Source organism: Phascolarctos cinereus, unplaced genomic scaffold (genome assembly GCF_003287225.1).
Source record: "Phascolarctos cinereus isolate Bilbo 61053 unplaced genomic scaffold, phaCin_HiC Scaffold_5;HRSCAF=322, whole genome shotgun sequence".
In the NCBI taxonomy this organism is placed as follows: Eukaryota; Metazoa; Chordata; class Mammalia; order Diprotodontia; family Phascolarctidae; genus Phascolarctos; species Phascolarctos cinereus.
In genome coordinates, this window is record NW_027555958.1 from 49146918 (window position 1) to 49162557 (window position 15640).

At 38.8% G+C, this 15640-nt stretch overlaps 2 protein-coding genes across 3 annotated transcripts in view; one reads left to right on the forward strand and one right to left on the reverse strand.

Annotated features, from left to right (window-relative positions):
* Positions 1-6361, forward strand: part of SPAG17 (sperm associated antigen 17) — a 264380-nt gene extending 258019 nt beyond the window's left edge. Inside the window, exons 47-49 of the mRNA XM_078154933.1 lie at positions 1840-1984; positions 4635-4747; positions 6272-6361. Of these exons, the coding sequence (XP_078011059.1) occupies positions 1840-1984; positions 4635-4747; positions 6272-6277 (264 nt within the window). The 3' untranslated portion in view covers positions 6278-6361. The remainder of the gene's footprint in view (positions 1-1839; positions 1985-4634; positions 4748-6271) is intronic.
* Positions 6362-7335: 974 nt separating this feature from the next.
* Positions 7336-15640, reverse strand: part of WDR3 (WD repeat domain 3) — a 34492-nt gene continuing 26187 nt past the window's right edge. For both annotated transcript variants that reach the window (XM_021003112.2, XM_021003120.2), the window contains exons 21-27: positions 14853-14918; positions 14296-14388; positions 13864-13911; positions 13472-13515; positions 12373-12501; positions 8473-8566; positions 7336-8253 (exon numbers count right to left, since the gene is read on the reverse strand). In XM_021003112.2, coding sequence (XP_020858771.1) covers positions 8098-8253; positions 8473-8566; positions 12373-12501; positions 13472-13515; positions 13864-13911; positions 14296-14388; positions 14853-14918 — 630 coding nt within the window. In that variant the 3' untranslated portion in view covers positions 7336-8097. The remainder of the gene's footprint in view (positions 8254-8472; positions 8567-12372; positions 12502-13471; positions 13516-13863; positions 13912-14295; positions 14389-14852; positions 14919-15640) is intronic.

Below are 15640 nucleotides of genomic sequence, written 5' to 3' on the forward strand. Positions count from 1 at the left end.
TTTTCCAGGTCGCTTATTTTTGCTGTGAAGTACTTTACATTTTCTTCCCATTTTTTCAGCCTTTTGGCTTTGTTCTACTATTTCTGGTTGCCTCATGAAGTCATTGGTTTTTATTTGGTCCATTCTAATTTGCACAGTTTGTTCCTTAGGCAAAGTTTTGTACCTCTTGTGCCATGCTGTTAATTCCTTTTCCAGTTTTTTCCTCAGTAGCTCTCGCTTCTTTTCCAATTTTTTCCTCAGTCACTTTCATCCTATTTACTAAAAAGGTTTTTCAGCTCTTGCTTCATCTCTTCCTTTATCTCTTCTAGAAATTCTAGTTGAATTTGTGTTCAAGCTGTGTTTTACTCTAAGGCATTGCTTGTAGATGTTTTATAGTCATTCTGTTCTGCATTTGTCTCTTGAACATTTCTGTCACCATGAAAACTCATTATGGTGGGGATCCTTTTTTTCCCATTCTCCCAGCTCACTTCCTGACTCTGGACTTGATGTAGGGCTGGCCATGCCACATTGCAGGAGGGAAGATTGGTCCTGTTGCTTATATCTTGGGATATTGAGTGTTATGTAATTCAAGATCTCCAAGACAGGCTTGGGACTTGCAAGCTTTCAGTGCTTCCAAAGGGGTATGGTTCAGGGCAAAGTCTGATTGTTTCCTCCCTGGTCTGAATTTGGCAAGTTCTTGACTTGGGTTTGAGGCTGTGCAGACATAGAGTTCTGCTAGACTGTACCCTATTAGCCACCTGGAAAGCTCTGTTGGTTCAAAGTGGCAGAATCATAGGTTCACCTTTGGTCTGGATTTCCTACCTTGGTTATTCTTTTGCAGGCTGGACTTGATGCTGAATGTGAGACCCTGCTTTGAGCGTGGGATCTAAACCACACCACTGTTGGTGCTGGCTTCTGCATTTCCCTCTTCCTTGGTACACCATGCAAGGCCTCCTTACCCATCTGCTATAGGAAAGTCCCCTTCTCACTCCACCCTGGATCTATAACCCAGATCTTAGTTCCTTACCTTTAAAATGAAAACTTAACTCTAGATCTAAGACCACGGATTTCTATTCTAATCTGGTGTGCTCTTGTCCATGTCTTATACATCTTTCTCAGAGAGTTAGGGGTCCTCTTCTAGCATGCTAAGTACCTTGGCCCTTTCCAGTTATCTTGACATTTTGTGAGTAACAGTGGAGCTCCAGTAACTCAATTGGGGGGGCAGTATTTTCTTGGGAAGTGGGGGTCTGGATAAGTGATTTCATTGATATGTACTGTGTATACACACAGAGAATTAGCAAGGACACTCCCTACCCTAATCTCTGAATCTGTAGTTTATAGTGTTTGAGAGTTCCTGGGGCAGCACGAGATTAAGTGAATTGTCCAAGGTCACAAAAACAATTTGGGTCAAATCCAAGTGTTAAACCTAGGTCTCCCTGACTCTCAGACTGGTTCTCTATTTACTGTACCACACAGTCTTTCTGATGTATATAGATGTTCAAAAAAACTATGATGCTTAGCAGTCTTAGCATTTTCTGTAGGGGCCTGTGAGAATTTGTTATTTGACGTCATCTGTTCCTATTGCCCTGTTATTTTGGAATGTCTTCTATTATCATTGATGAAATTATTCCTGTTATTAGTGATGCACAAGATTCCTAAATTTTTTTAAAACCCTTTACTTATATTATCACATGATGAACAGATGTTATCCCATTGGTGGAGATGATACCTCCCCTATTGGAGAATATCCTGAGCATCCCAGGTCCTAGCACTTTGTACTACAATTGCATTGTAGGGTAAATATAATCATATCTGCTTGGTCCTTTTAACATTTGTTGTTAACTCTGTGGTGTCCTTTAGGTAGCGTCAGGATTGCAGGTGGACCTGCAGGTGGAGATCTTTGCCATGGCTGTTGGAGAGAACGCTAGCAAGGGATTAGGAACCATTTCCTACAACATTGAGATTATAACTGAACATGAAATTCTACTTCTACCTGTGGAGGCCAATATCCTTTGAAGTTTGATTTGGCAGCAAAAGGCCAAGGAGAAGCCACAATCAAGACTAATCATTGCTACAGTTAGAAAAGGAACTAACTCACCTCTGGAGTCCCCTAAGATTCTATAAAGAAAAAGAGTTGAAAACAATAGAGATATCCCATCAAGCACGAGTTTACCACTAGCATTGACTACCTTAATCTAAAGCCCAGGAGGAAAGGCCAGCTTTAGAGCTAAAAAAAAAGCCTCTGCATTTTACAGTTCAGGAAACCAAGGCGCAAAAAGGTCCTTTGTGCTCAAGGTCATGAAAGTAGTGTCAGAGGCTGGGCCTACTTGAACCCAGGTCCTCTGACTCCACATTTTGTGTTCTGGTCATGAGTTAACACACACAAAAAAAACAACTTGCTAACTACTAGGCCAATCCAACAACAGGATGGTTTGCCTAGTGGACAGAGTCTTCAGAAAGAGTCTGAATAACCTTTGGTTGGGATGTAGTAGGTTGGATTTGAGTGGGGAGGAATAGACTATATGACCTCTAAATCTCTTTCTATTCTAAGATATTGTAATGTAGACCAGGTCAGATATATCCCTATATCTAGAACCAGCATAGTACAGAGAGGAAAAGGAATCAATCCCCAAAGTGTGTATATACATACATACATATGTGTGTACATGCATATACATGTGTGCATCTATACAATGCACATTTGTATATGTATGTATACATGCATTATGTTTTATATGTGAATACATAGCATATATTAGTATATACAGTGTACACAATTAATATGCATATATGTATATTTTATTTACTTATACACACATGTGTATATGTATTCATGTAAATACATGTGTGCATATATACATGCATATATGCATTTAAAACCATAAGACCAGAGTCCTTCTATTTTTCCATTCTTTATTGCTAACCCAGTAATACTTGAGATAAGGCTACACTTGAGCAAATGTGAGATAATGAACAATACTTCATTATCAGGAGGGTGAGTTACAATACCATTTTCCCCAGACTCTCATTCTTATCTGAGTGGACCAAAAAGATACAAGTCCTTTTGCTTTTCTGGACGGATATAGACCTAGAGAGGAAGGCGTGAGATCCCAGAAAATGGTGTAATGTATTCATGCACATATGTACCTATACATATATAATGTCATATACACATTTGCATATATTATGTCACTGTGGCTAGTTCCAATCAATCAGTAAGCTTTTGTGCTTGGTTTATTGCTTAAGATACACCATTATTTGGTTATTTCATGTTTATCTCGGGGTAGCCTTGAGCATTGCAAGGGTACTGATAAAGAATGGAAAAATACAAGGAGTTGTCTTATGACTTTTTACATTTCTATAAATTACTTAGATGAAGGGATTGATAGTATGTTTATCACATTCAAAGAAGATGCAAAGCTGTATATGACAATCAAGATTCCAAAAAAATCTCAATAGACCAGAATGCTGGGCCAGCCTTAATGAAGCAAAATATAATAGGGATAAATGTAAAAGATAGATGTTTGGGATTTTTTTAAAAATTCAGGACTAAGGTTGGAAGAGAAAAACAAAGTATAAAAATATTTAGTGCTTTTAATGGACTGAAAGCTTAAATGAGTAAGAGTGGCTCGTGGCAGACAGAAAGCTAACTTGATTTATTCCCTGCATTGAGAAACATTTTATCTAGAACAAGAAGGGTGACAGTTCTGCTGTGCTCTGCCCTCAATTGACCATATCAAGAGTTTTATTTTCAGTTCTGGCTACCATACTTCAGGAAGGACGTTAAAAACATAGAGTATGATTAGAGGAAGGCAATGGAGACAATGCCATGAAAATTATTTGAAGGAATTGAGGACATTTATCCTGGAGAAGAGAGGCTTCAAGGAGATGGCTTTTTTCTCCCAATTGTTTCAAAGTCTGTCATGGTGAAAAGGGATTGGTTTTTCTTGGCCCCAAAGGAAATCTTAGAGGAAAGGCATTAGCATTAAGGGAGATTGGGAAAGACTGGTATTTTCAATGAGAGTTGAAGGAAGCCAGGCAAGCCAGAAGGCAGAAATGAGGAGGCAATTATAGACATGGGAGACAACCAGTGAAAATATTCAGAACTGGGAGATGGAGTGTCATGTGCAAGGAATGGCAAGGAGATCAGCCAATGTTACTGGACCACAGGGTTCATGGAGAGGAATAAGGTATAAGAAGATCTGAAAGGCAGGAAGAAGCCAGCTTATGAGGGCTTTAAAAGCCAAACTGATTTTGTAGTTAATCCTGGAGGTAACAATGTACCCCTGGAATTTATTGAATAGGTAGGGTGATGTGAGATCTGTACTTTAGAAAGTTCACTTTCACAGATGAGTGGAGGGTGGAGTAGAGTGGGGCAGGGAAACCAACCAGAAGGCTATTGCAAGAGTCCGTGTGAAATGATAAAGGACTTCACCACGGTGGTCAGAGGTAAGAAAGGGGCGTACACAAGAGATGACTTGTTAACAAGTTAAACTTTTCTCTCCCGTTAGTACCCACTTCACTGCCAACCATAGATATTTCCCATGTAGTGTGGCACAATGTAAAGATTTCCAGATTTAGAATCAGAGGACCTGGGTCTAAATGTATGTGTAAGTTGTGCCACAAAAATGATGCACCCTTAACAACTCTTTTACTAGTTTTAACATCTATGACCTATGACTCAAGACCAGATGATTTTCCTGTGGGGAAAGAAAATCCATCAATTCGTCGTATTTCTGCAGTCCCCAAGTCTCAAAAACTATGTCATGTGAGTAATATCCAGGAAATGTGCCTGTGGGCTCAATAATCAACGTGTATAATCAATTATTCCAAGTTCTAGTCTTGGACTTATCGATCAATTAGTATTAAGTGCCCACTATGTTATCAGGTACTGAAGATACAGTATGAATATTAACTTTGACAATGATAGACTCAAGTTTGTTGCCATCTTTGTGACCTTTGTAATCTTGTTGCATACTTTTGAGGGAAATGAAATGTTTCAATGTTCAAAAAAGCAGCAATGACTATTACTAGCATGTAGTAGTTTATTATTAGGCCCTGTTCACTCATAGCTATGGAATGTCACTATTACAACCCTAAGATGTTCAGAGATCTCAGATCCAAGGAAGCATATACAAACACAATATAAAAACCATGCTTCTAACATAAGTGAGTATCTAACATAGAGTGTATCAAAAACACTCATTCTAAGCTCCTAATTCATCCCAATAATTTAGATTTGTTCAGCACCATTTCCCGAGTTAAGGAGCAGTTTTCATGTACTAACCAGTAAGACCATGGACCATGTTTCAAGGATCCATTTAGTAGAGTTGTCATAAATGACATTACTTGCCATACTCTTCTGTGATGCAAATAATACTTAATTAAAGATCTATGGACATGCCAATTAAGTGTCCATATTTCCATTTATAAATATTCCTATATTTATATTCCCATTTATAAAAGGAAAAGAATATGCCTCTATTTGTCTCATAGGGATACAAGAAAGGTTGTATCAAATGCTCTAAGCTTTCTGTAAATTTTTGTGGCTCCCTCACGACTGAAAAATGAACATAGGTCTATCCCAGAGAGTTTGAGAAGAAAATTTGGAATTTCTTTTGAAACAAACTGGAGTTACTTTCAAGTCTCCTGTTATAAAGGAACTTTTCAATATTTTAACAGCAAAGTCTGCTAAGCTGAAATTATAGTGCATGTCAGTGAGTAGCAGTTTCATTCATTTGAATACAAAAAAGTTAACACGTGTACAAAACATTTCTAGAAATACCTAATTGTACGCATTGTAGCCAGTTAGGGAACCAAAGAATAAAGGGGTGGGAATTGTGCTGAGCACATGACAGGTGCCCTTCCACCTGCCCTAAACAGGTTGAAAGTACTTCGTTTCACTTGCTAATTTGTTAACGGGAAGCTGGGCATAGGTCTTTTTTGTTCTTGCAGACTGAAACATCTTAATCAATAAAGTCTTTAAAATCAAATGTCATTGCCTTCAAAATCACGTAAAAATACTTCCCCAGTATTTCCACCACTGTCTCAATGTCAGCAGTGGTGGAGAGATTTCATGACAAAAAGCCTGGCAATTTGACACACTGGACTTTACCCATTTATGTCAGATTTCATATTGTCATGGTTTTATATTGTTTCATAACTTTGTTTCAGGGGATTTTAGTCTATACATGAAATTGTCTGTCATTCTCTTAGGATTAAAAAAAACAGTGCTGTTGGCACAAGCATGATGAAGAGAAACTAATGTGAATTTCAATGAATTTAATTACAGATGTGATTATCAGACTACTTGCTGCAGAGAACAAAGAAAACCGACCTTCATCCACCTTGGGCATCTCAGAACTGTCACTATCGATACAGTAGGCCTACTTACATTTCTCTTTCAAGCTTCAAGCTCAAATGCCTTACAAACTACCTGTGTTGTTTTTCCATGCAGCATTTTAAGCTAAAACTATTCTACTGTCTGCTAGAAAAATATACTTAATAAAATGCCTTTGTACTAAGCATTGTGCATTTCTTGATCTATATTAGAGGGTGTCAGGCTTAAAGACATCCAAGTATTTTGACCAAAAAGCTCCAACTCATCTCATTCTTGGTCAGTCCATTATTGTCATTTGCTGTCCACACATACACCCTCATCTTTCCGGGTAGCTGATAACTAGGAATAAGATGGTTCAAAGGACAAACAAAAGTAGCAAGAAGTAGCCTTAGAGCCCAGGGTAACTTGTTTTCTGGAGTTCGTCTTGGTATCCTATTAAAACCACTAGAAATGTTCATGAAAAAAAGCACCCCATTCCACAACTGACAGCTAAGACTAAAGCAGGGCAGATTTTTATAGCTGGGAGGATGTCAGACAGTTTCAGGAAGACAGAGGTATTTTTAAGGCACTGAAGGCTTTACATTTTGAACATCTAACTCTCAGTCTTGAGTACCTCCCCTAATTGTACTAACAGTAGGTTTCTTCTATGTTGCACTGCTCTCCACTCATAAGATTCAAGAGCTCCCTCTGGGTTTCATAAAGAAAAACCAAGGAAAGGTCACTGTAGCAACAAGCTATTTGTTACTTTCTACACTTCTTTTTTGTAGCTCCTTAAATATGGCCAGAACTTTTTCTACATGTGCATGCATATGTTGCCTCATTCTAGCTACCCTCTCCTACGTGGGGGATCTATTGGCAGATTTGTTGTAAGGAATTTGAATGGCTCAGTAAACTTGTTCAGAGCTTGGGAAGGGAGTGAAAGTATATTCAGTGAACAGAAGTGAATTACTTGCTCTGTATAAGTAACAATTTCCTAGATTTCTATACTAAAAATCCAAGAGTCCAGACTAGTCATCTAATCATGACCTTATTTTACTTAAAAATAATTATTTAATTGAAAGAAATACAAATTACATAAAAAGATCTTTTTACATACAAACACCAAAAAAAATGTCTAGAGTAAAAGGTACAAGGAATTCCTGCTTTACATAAGCTTTTTAGAATGATAATGCATTAGGAAAAACAGATACTTAATTATACACCTTAGGAAAGCTTCCTAGTGGGGAAAAGACCAAAAAAAAAGCAACTCAGAATATTCACACATGTCCAGTAATAGAGTAAATAAATAAAATTCCTAAATTGGTAACCTTAACCCTTGAGTTTAAGGGTTCAAGAACCCCTCTGCTAATTAATAAGAACAATGAGAAAAAGAAAGTCAATCATTCAAGAATGTGTCTAGCCTTGGCCAACAAGGAAAGTATGAGGCCCTGCACAAGGTTCCTTAGTTAACTTTCCCTGTTGTGACATGGATCCTTCCAAAGTACTTTAGCAGTTCAATGATTCCTCTGTCATCTGGTACTTGAAAGTTCACGACTCAAGTGTTTTAAAGCTGGAAGGCACCATATGGGACCATCTAGTCCAACCCCCCTCCTTTTACAGATGAGAAAATGGAAGCAGAGCGGCTCAAGGTCCCACAACTAGTCAGTAGCATAGTGTGGACCAGAGCCCCGTGTTTTTTCCCATGATGTCAGTATCTGAACATTCAGGTCAGGAAATTGTTTCTTCTATTCTGAGAGGCAGATTAACGGGAATGTGAAAATAGCTCAGGTGTTTGAGCTCTAAGTTAATGTCATAATCAGCTTCTCCCTTTTCTTCCTCTTCCGTTTCTTCTCTTCCAAAGTGCTTGTGGCATCAGAGAAAAATTCAACTTCACTCTTTGCCTCACATTCCCTTCTTAAAAACTCAAGGCCTGCCATGTTGAATCCAATCACATCCTGGGGAGAAACACAAAGAATGTTAAAAAAGCCTAATTTGCTGGAAGGGAAGACTAACCAGTCCTCCTTACCCTCCCCTGCCAAGTACTCTCCATGGGCTTGTGTAGGTCTTCACACTTCCACAGGGGCAACCTGCATCCAACAGTGAGCAATGCTAGTCCCTAGTCACAGGTGCCCTGGGGCCCTGACTATTCATTGTAACAATGTGAAGGCACTTACCCGGACTTCACTGACTTTTGAAATGGTTGTTTTCTTCAATTTCTCTATCACTGGTACAAGCATTTGGTTACTACTGATTTGCCCAAAGTGAATCCTACAAATAACAAGCAAAAAGAATGATGCTCTAGAAAGCCAGGCTTGTCTCGTCCCCTTCCAAAACAGGAAGTGCTTCATCACTTAAAAATCTTAAAAATGCCTAAAAATCCACTGAAGCACAGATGAGAAAAACTGCTTCTGAGAAAGAAGGCAGCATAGGCCCTTAATCCCATGGAGCTATGCCTACACATAGCAGGGACTTAACAAAGATTTGCTGAATTCAATTCAACCCCACACAAAGCACACTCTTGACAAGTAGCCATCCAGACACTGCCTGAATACATGTGTCTACTAGCCCCCCACCTCCCCACCCAAAACTCAGCAAACCAGTGTATTCCATTTTAGCATAACATGGCCTTCAGCCAATCGGAAAAACCTGTATTTGATCCCAAAAACAACAGGGAATCATTGGAATTTGGAGTAGTCGAATGACATGGTCAAATTTGTACATAAGGAAAATCCCTTTGGCAGCTGTTTGGCTTTCAAAGTCTTTCCCAACCTGGCCCCAACCTCTCTCATCTCACTGCATATTACTCTTTTCCACACTCTACGATCCAGTCTGATTGGCCTTCCTTCTTCCACCAACACTCCCAGCACTCCATTCCCTGTCTCCATGCCTCTATAGTGGCCTGCCATGTTTAAACTATATTTTCTTCTAACCTCTGCTTTAGAGAATACATCACTCACTTCCTTGAGGACACATCTGAAGCAAAACCTTCTATGCCCAAGACTCTGCTGATCCTCCCAAATGCTAGTCCCCACCCTTCCAAATTATCTTATACTTATTTATTCTATATATACTTTGGTGTCCCTGCACAGAAAATCCAAGAGGAGCCCATAGTTTCATTGTTTTTATCTTCATTATCTTTTTAACTCCTTATCTGTCATTTAAGAAATAAGCTATTCCTTTAAGAAGCCTGTCAACTACAAATAAGATTATTCAATCTAATTCATTTCAAAACACATTAAGTATGTACTATGTGAGGTACCCTGTTTAGTGCTAGAGACAAATGAAAATAGCCTCTGCCCTCAAAGGGAATTCCTTTTTACCAGAGGTATATAACACACATACAGATAAGCAACGAGGGATTAGGGAAAGGCTTCCTGAAAGAGGCGACACTTAAGAATTCTAAGAGGTAAGTAGGGAGAGTATTCCACGCTTTGAGGACAGCTGCTGCAAAGGCAAGAAGGACGGAGAAGGAATGAAGGGTCTGAAAAACACTAAGACAGCTTGACTGGAACACTGAGTGCCTGAAGATTATTAATGTGAAATAAATCTGGAAAAGTAACCTGTGCTTACAACATAAAAAATGTTAAGTGCTAAACTAGAGAGTTTGTGATTTATGCAAGAAGCAAGAAAGCACCTCTGATTTAGCAAGGGAATACTATGGTCAGACCGGCGCATCAGAAGCGTGATTATGCATCAAAACTGCTTGGTACTGGCTAAGAAATAGGGAGATGGATCAGTGGAATAGGTTAAATATGCAAGACACAGTAGTCAATGACTACAGTAATCTATTATTTGATAAACCCAAAGACTCCAGCTTCTGGGATAAGAACCCACTCTTTGTAAAAAACTGCTGGGAAAACTGGAAAAGCGTATAGCAGAAACTAGGCATACACCAAAATCTCACACCATATACCAAAATAAAGTGAAAATGGGTTCATGATTTAGATATAAAGGCTGATACTATAAGCAAACCGGGAGAGCAAGGAATAGTTTACCTATCGGATCTAGGGAGAACAGAAGAATTCATGACCAAACAGCAGATAAAGAACATTATGAAAAGCAAAATGGATCATTCCTGATTACATTAAATTGAAAAGTTTTTGCACAAAGCCAATGCAACTAAGATTAGAAGGAAGGTAGAAAATTGGGAAAGAATTTTTACAACCAGTCTCTCTGATGAGGGCCTCATTTCTAAAATATATAGAGAATTAAGTCAAATTTATAAGAATACAAGCCATTTCCCAATTGATAAATGGTCAAAGGATACAAACAGGCAGTTCTCAGATAAAGAAATTAAAGCCATCTATAGTCATATGGAAAAATGCTCTAAATTACTATTGATTAAAGAAATGCAAATCAAAACAACTCTGAGGTACCACATCACACCTATCAGATTGGCCAACATGACAAAACAGGAAAATGATAAATGTTGGAGATGTGGGAAAATTGGAACACTAATACATTGTTGGTGGAGTTGCGAAATGATCCAACCGTTGTGAAGAACAATTTGGAACTATGCCCAAAGGGCTATAAAAATGTGCATACCCTTTGACCCAGCAATAGCACTTCTAGGGCTATATCCCAAACAGATCATACAAATGGGAAAAGGACCCACGTGTACAAAAATATTCATAGCAGCTCTTTTTGTGGTGGCAAAGAATTGGAAATTGAGAGGATGCCCATCAATTGGGGAATGGCTGAGCAAGTCATGATATATGAATGTAATGGAACAGTATTGTGCTATAAGAAATGATGAACAGGCTGACTTCAGAAAAACCTGGAAAGACTTGTATGGTCTGATGCTGAGTGAAATGAGCAGAACCAAGAGAACTTTGTACACAATAACAGCCATGTTGTGCGATGACTAATATTGATAAACTTAACCCTTCTCAGCAATACAAGGATCTAAGACATCTCCAGAGTCCTCGTTATGGAAAATGCTATTTACATCCAAAGAAAGAACTATGGAAGTTGAATTGCTATTTTTTTTCTCTTCTGTTGAGTTTTGTTTCCTCTTTCTGATGGTTCCTCCTATTGGTTTTAACTTTTACTTACAACATCACTAATGTGAAAATGTTTAATAGGAATGTAAATGTATAGCCTATAGCAGATTGTGCGCCATCTTGGGGAGGGTGGTGGGGGAGGTAGGGGAAGAAGAATTTTAAACTCAAAAGCATATGGAAGTGATTATTGATAAATCAAAATAAATTAATAAAAAAAAGTGTGATTATGGCAATTTCGTGGAGGACAAAACGGAGAAAACAGAAATCTTGGGGAATCAATAAGGAAGCTACAGCAATAGTTCAGGTTGGAAGTGATGAAGTCTTGATCTAGGGTGATGGCAGTGTGAGAAAGGTAGGCGCAGAAGTGAGAAATGCTGTTGAGGTACAATGAGATTTGGCAACTAATGATTTGGGGTGAAGGGAGAGAGAAGAGTCAACGAAGACTCGGGTTCTGTGTGATTAAAATCAATCAACCAACAAGCATGTAATTAAAGATGGCAGCAAACTCAAAAGCAAGAGGGAAGTTTGGAGAATGGATGTTTTAGAGGGTGAAGAAAATTAGTTCCATTTTGCACCTGCTGAGGAGATACCAATGCATCTGAAGACGTCCAAGTAATATGAGACTAAAGTAGAGTAAAATACAGTAATTTTCATGAGTATTCCCAGTACAGGAAAAGTATGCTAAGGTTTCCAATGAAGAGCACAGCAAGGGAAAAAAAAGGACATTCACACAGTGTAAACATGACATATGAATCAGAAAATCCCAAAGGATCAAGTTAGGCTATAAAAACACAATATGAATACTCATGATTAAGCATTTCTACAATTTATGTCCTGACACTCCTTGTAAAAACTCAGAGGAATGGATGACTAGTCTTATTTTAAAAATAAAGACGTCAGTTCCAAGCACAGCAAAATAATATGTATGCCCAAGTTTGTACTGCATTTTTGGAGTCACTAGAAATGTGAATGAAGGACTTAAGAATCTCAGGTCCTCCTCTGGCTGTGTGACGCTACCTCTGAACAACCTACAATGTGGAGAGCTAGTGATCTTTGGGGAGGGAATATTACCTGAGGAGGAAGAAGAGGCACCGGCACAGGAGTTCAATATCAGAGCCCAGCTGGAAAAATTCATCAAAAAGCTTCAGAATGTCTGGCACATACGAGAAAGGCAGCACCAGGAGGGCTTCCTCCAACTCACTTCAATGGCAAAGAGGAAAAGAGAAGAGCATAAAACAGGGTTGTAGTGATCACAGCAATAACCCCACAGGGCAGCAATCTGTTTCTAACTGTGGCTCCAAGGACTGTTTAGTAGAAAAACAGCTGTCCTCTATTACATCAACTGTGATGCTAGAAATACAGACAAATAATCTCTCACTCATGCATAAGCTCTCTTGATAACCTTTGGCTAACCAATTCCTTTGTTTACAGTCTACTATAAAAACACTCAAAGCTTCCAAGAGCTATGCTAACCTAAGAACAAAACCAGAACCTTCCAAGATAGCACACAGCAGGGTGGTATCAATTATGGGCAGGACCAGACCGTCTCTGGGATCTGTGATTCTAAGATTGTCAATGACTTTCAGTTAGTGAGCACTTACTGTTTTGTTCATTCATTTAGATGTGCATACTAACACACTTTTATATACTCCCATGAAAATCTAGATGCCCACAAACACCAGACTGGGACTCTTGTCTTAGACTTGTCACCATTTTGTGCCCTAGTCACTGAACCTCGCACCTGAATCTCCATGTTTCCATCTATAAAACTTGCCCTGCTGCCCTCTCACAAGGCAGCTATAGAACATCAAATGAAATATGCAGAATGATGCTTTGAAAACTATTAGTGTTATGTCACCAATAACTAATGTTAAATTGCAAATCAGTAGCTGGCGCCTTTGCTGACATGTTTCTCATGTAGTAATAAACTGAGTAACTATTAATGTCCAGAGAAAGAGTAAATACCACCACAATGATTGGTTTTCTAGGGTGTTAAGAAAAGTCCTGATGAAGACAGCATCCACTGGGCACATTAAGTTATTTTCTTTTAGGACCCTCTCTAGTGCTCATGTATGGGGCTCTGCTTAGGACAGGTATAATACACACTGCTGATTTACATAAATAAAAATTTAAAGAAGTCTTGCTATGAACAAAACTTCCTGGCACCCACCTCGACTTGACTCCTTTAAACACTTCCAGTACATATGCGGAAGGCTGTAAATTAACATAAAGAGTATCAGTAGTCCTCCTTTGGCTAGTTAGCCAAAAACTACAAACTACAAAAGCTTCCCACCTCATCTGGAGGAAAGAAATTGGCACGACTCAAAGATATCCTTCTCAGAGTGCAACCAGATGAAATAATAATACAGGAGATCCTAGACAATGACCCTGAGCACTCAGAAGCCCACATGTAATGTCCAACTAATTTTTAGAAGCAGACACAAATCTCGATAAGATTCTTAAAATCAACATGTTTTCCCACCCAAACACAAAGCCCTTTTCCTTCCTGTCCCTGGAAGGATGTCCAAAGGGGAATGGTAGAAGCTCTTAAGCTATACTCACCGAGATGTTTCCATAAGCCAATAAGATGGGGTTAACTGGAAGAGGAACCTGTCCAGAAAACAAGGTTAAATAGAATTATTCACCAGAGCCCTTTGTTAGATCAATGTCCATGCAGTATGAGGACTTGGCCACCAAAACAGCACGGAAATAAGTCTTGCTGGGCTCTAGTTAAGAAGTAAAAGAAAAAAAAAAAGAGCAGGTCTAGGAGCTCCCAAATAATGTCCGACTTGTGTAACATATGTGACCTATTGCATTTGAGCTTATCAAAGGAGGTCTTTACTCACCTCATACCAAAATTTCTCATCCTTACTTTATCCATGAAACCAGACTTACTTTCACACAACCCTCCCTCCCTCAGTCTCCTCAGGCCTTATTCTTAATGTTTACATGTAAGCATTCCCTGCTACAATTACTTCCTCTCCCTTCTCTCACCTCTTTCCCTGCAGCTTTACAAATGGCTTCATGTTCTTTCATCTTTGCGGTCTCTTCTCGGTACAGCACGATAGCCTCCATGATTCTCTCAGCCTGCCCAGGACATACAGGGAAGAGGCCAAAACAACACATTCCATTAAAATCAGAAGGCCTGATCTGAAGGGTCAGATCAATACCCTTGCTGGATTCAGTTTAACCAAATGCAACTGGAAAAATCCTACAACCCGGGTGCAAAGTAATCAAATGAACATACATGCAAGGGTCTCAGAACATATGGGGACCCTTTGGTTTTGATCAGTGATAAGAGGATCAGTGGGGTTGCTAACTCAGGCTGCACAATCCAACATCTAAAGCAGGGCAGCTGGCAGGAACACTCATCCAAGACAGCCAGCCTTTTCTTTTCTTCCCAGGCTACTCTCTACTGCTGGCTACAATCCTCATTTCATCATTCCTCTGCCACAAAAGAGCTTTTTGATTGATAAACAGTAAGGCAGATTCATAAGAAAGCTGGGACTGTGCCAAGAAAATAAATACTCCCTATTTCTACACTAACTTACCGCTTTGACAGTTTCGACAGTTTTCTTTCCAGGAAAATAAGTGTCGCCTTGAGCCTCTCCAGGAACCTGCATAAAGAAAAAAGATACTTTAAGTTCTTATCACAAAAGCTGCAAAAAAATGTGATTCCTTAAATCCTTCTAGAAGAACATTCCCCTCCTCAGTAATATCTAATGCCTCTTTTTAAAATATATATATTTTATTTTTCCCAATTACATGTTAAAACCACTTTTAACATTTAAAAAAGTTTTTCCTCAATAATATCTAAAAGGAAGATTCAATTTCTTGTTTCTTTCAGATTTATCCCACATATCAGAAGTAAAAACAATTCTCTACAACCTCCTAAAATAAATTACAATTATTCAAATTTAAAGTTTATACCATTCATACTAATGATAACAATTCAGAAGCTTTTACAGTTTACAAAACTTGCTCTTCACAAGAACTCTGTGACAGGCAATACAAATATTATTTCCATTTTGTAGATTAGAGAAACCAGGGACTGGGAGGTTAAGTTATGTGCCCAGGGTCACACAGGCAGTCAAGTGCTAGCACTGGGATTTGTCAAGACATTCCCTGAATTACAAGACAAACAATCATACTGAACTGTCAATCATCTGCAGGATACTGTTTTTTTACTACTGCCACGGGATTCTTTGTGGAAGACAATGATGCACAAATAACATTACCTAAGGAACCAGCAACACGCCCCCCCTCCCCCCAAATCAACCACCTTATGGATGGAAAAATCCCAAAGCAAGTTTGGGAATTGTTGCTTTAAAATAAGACA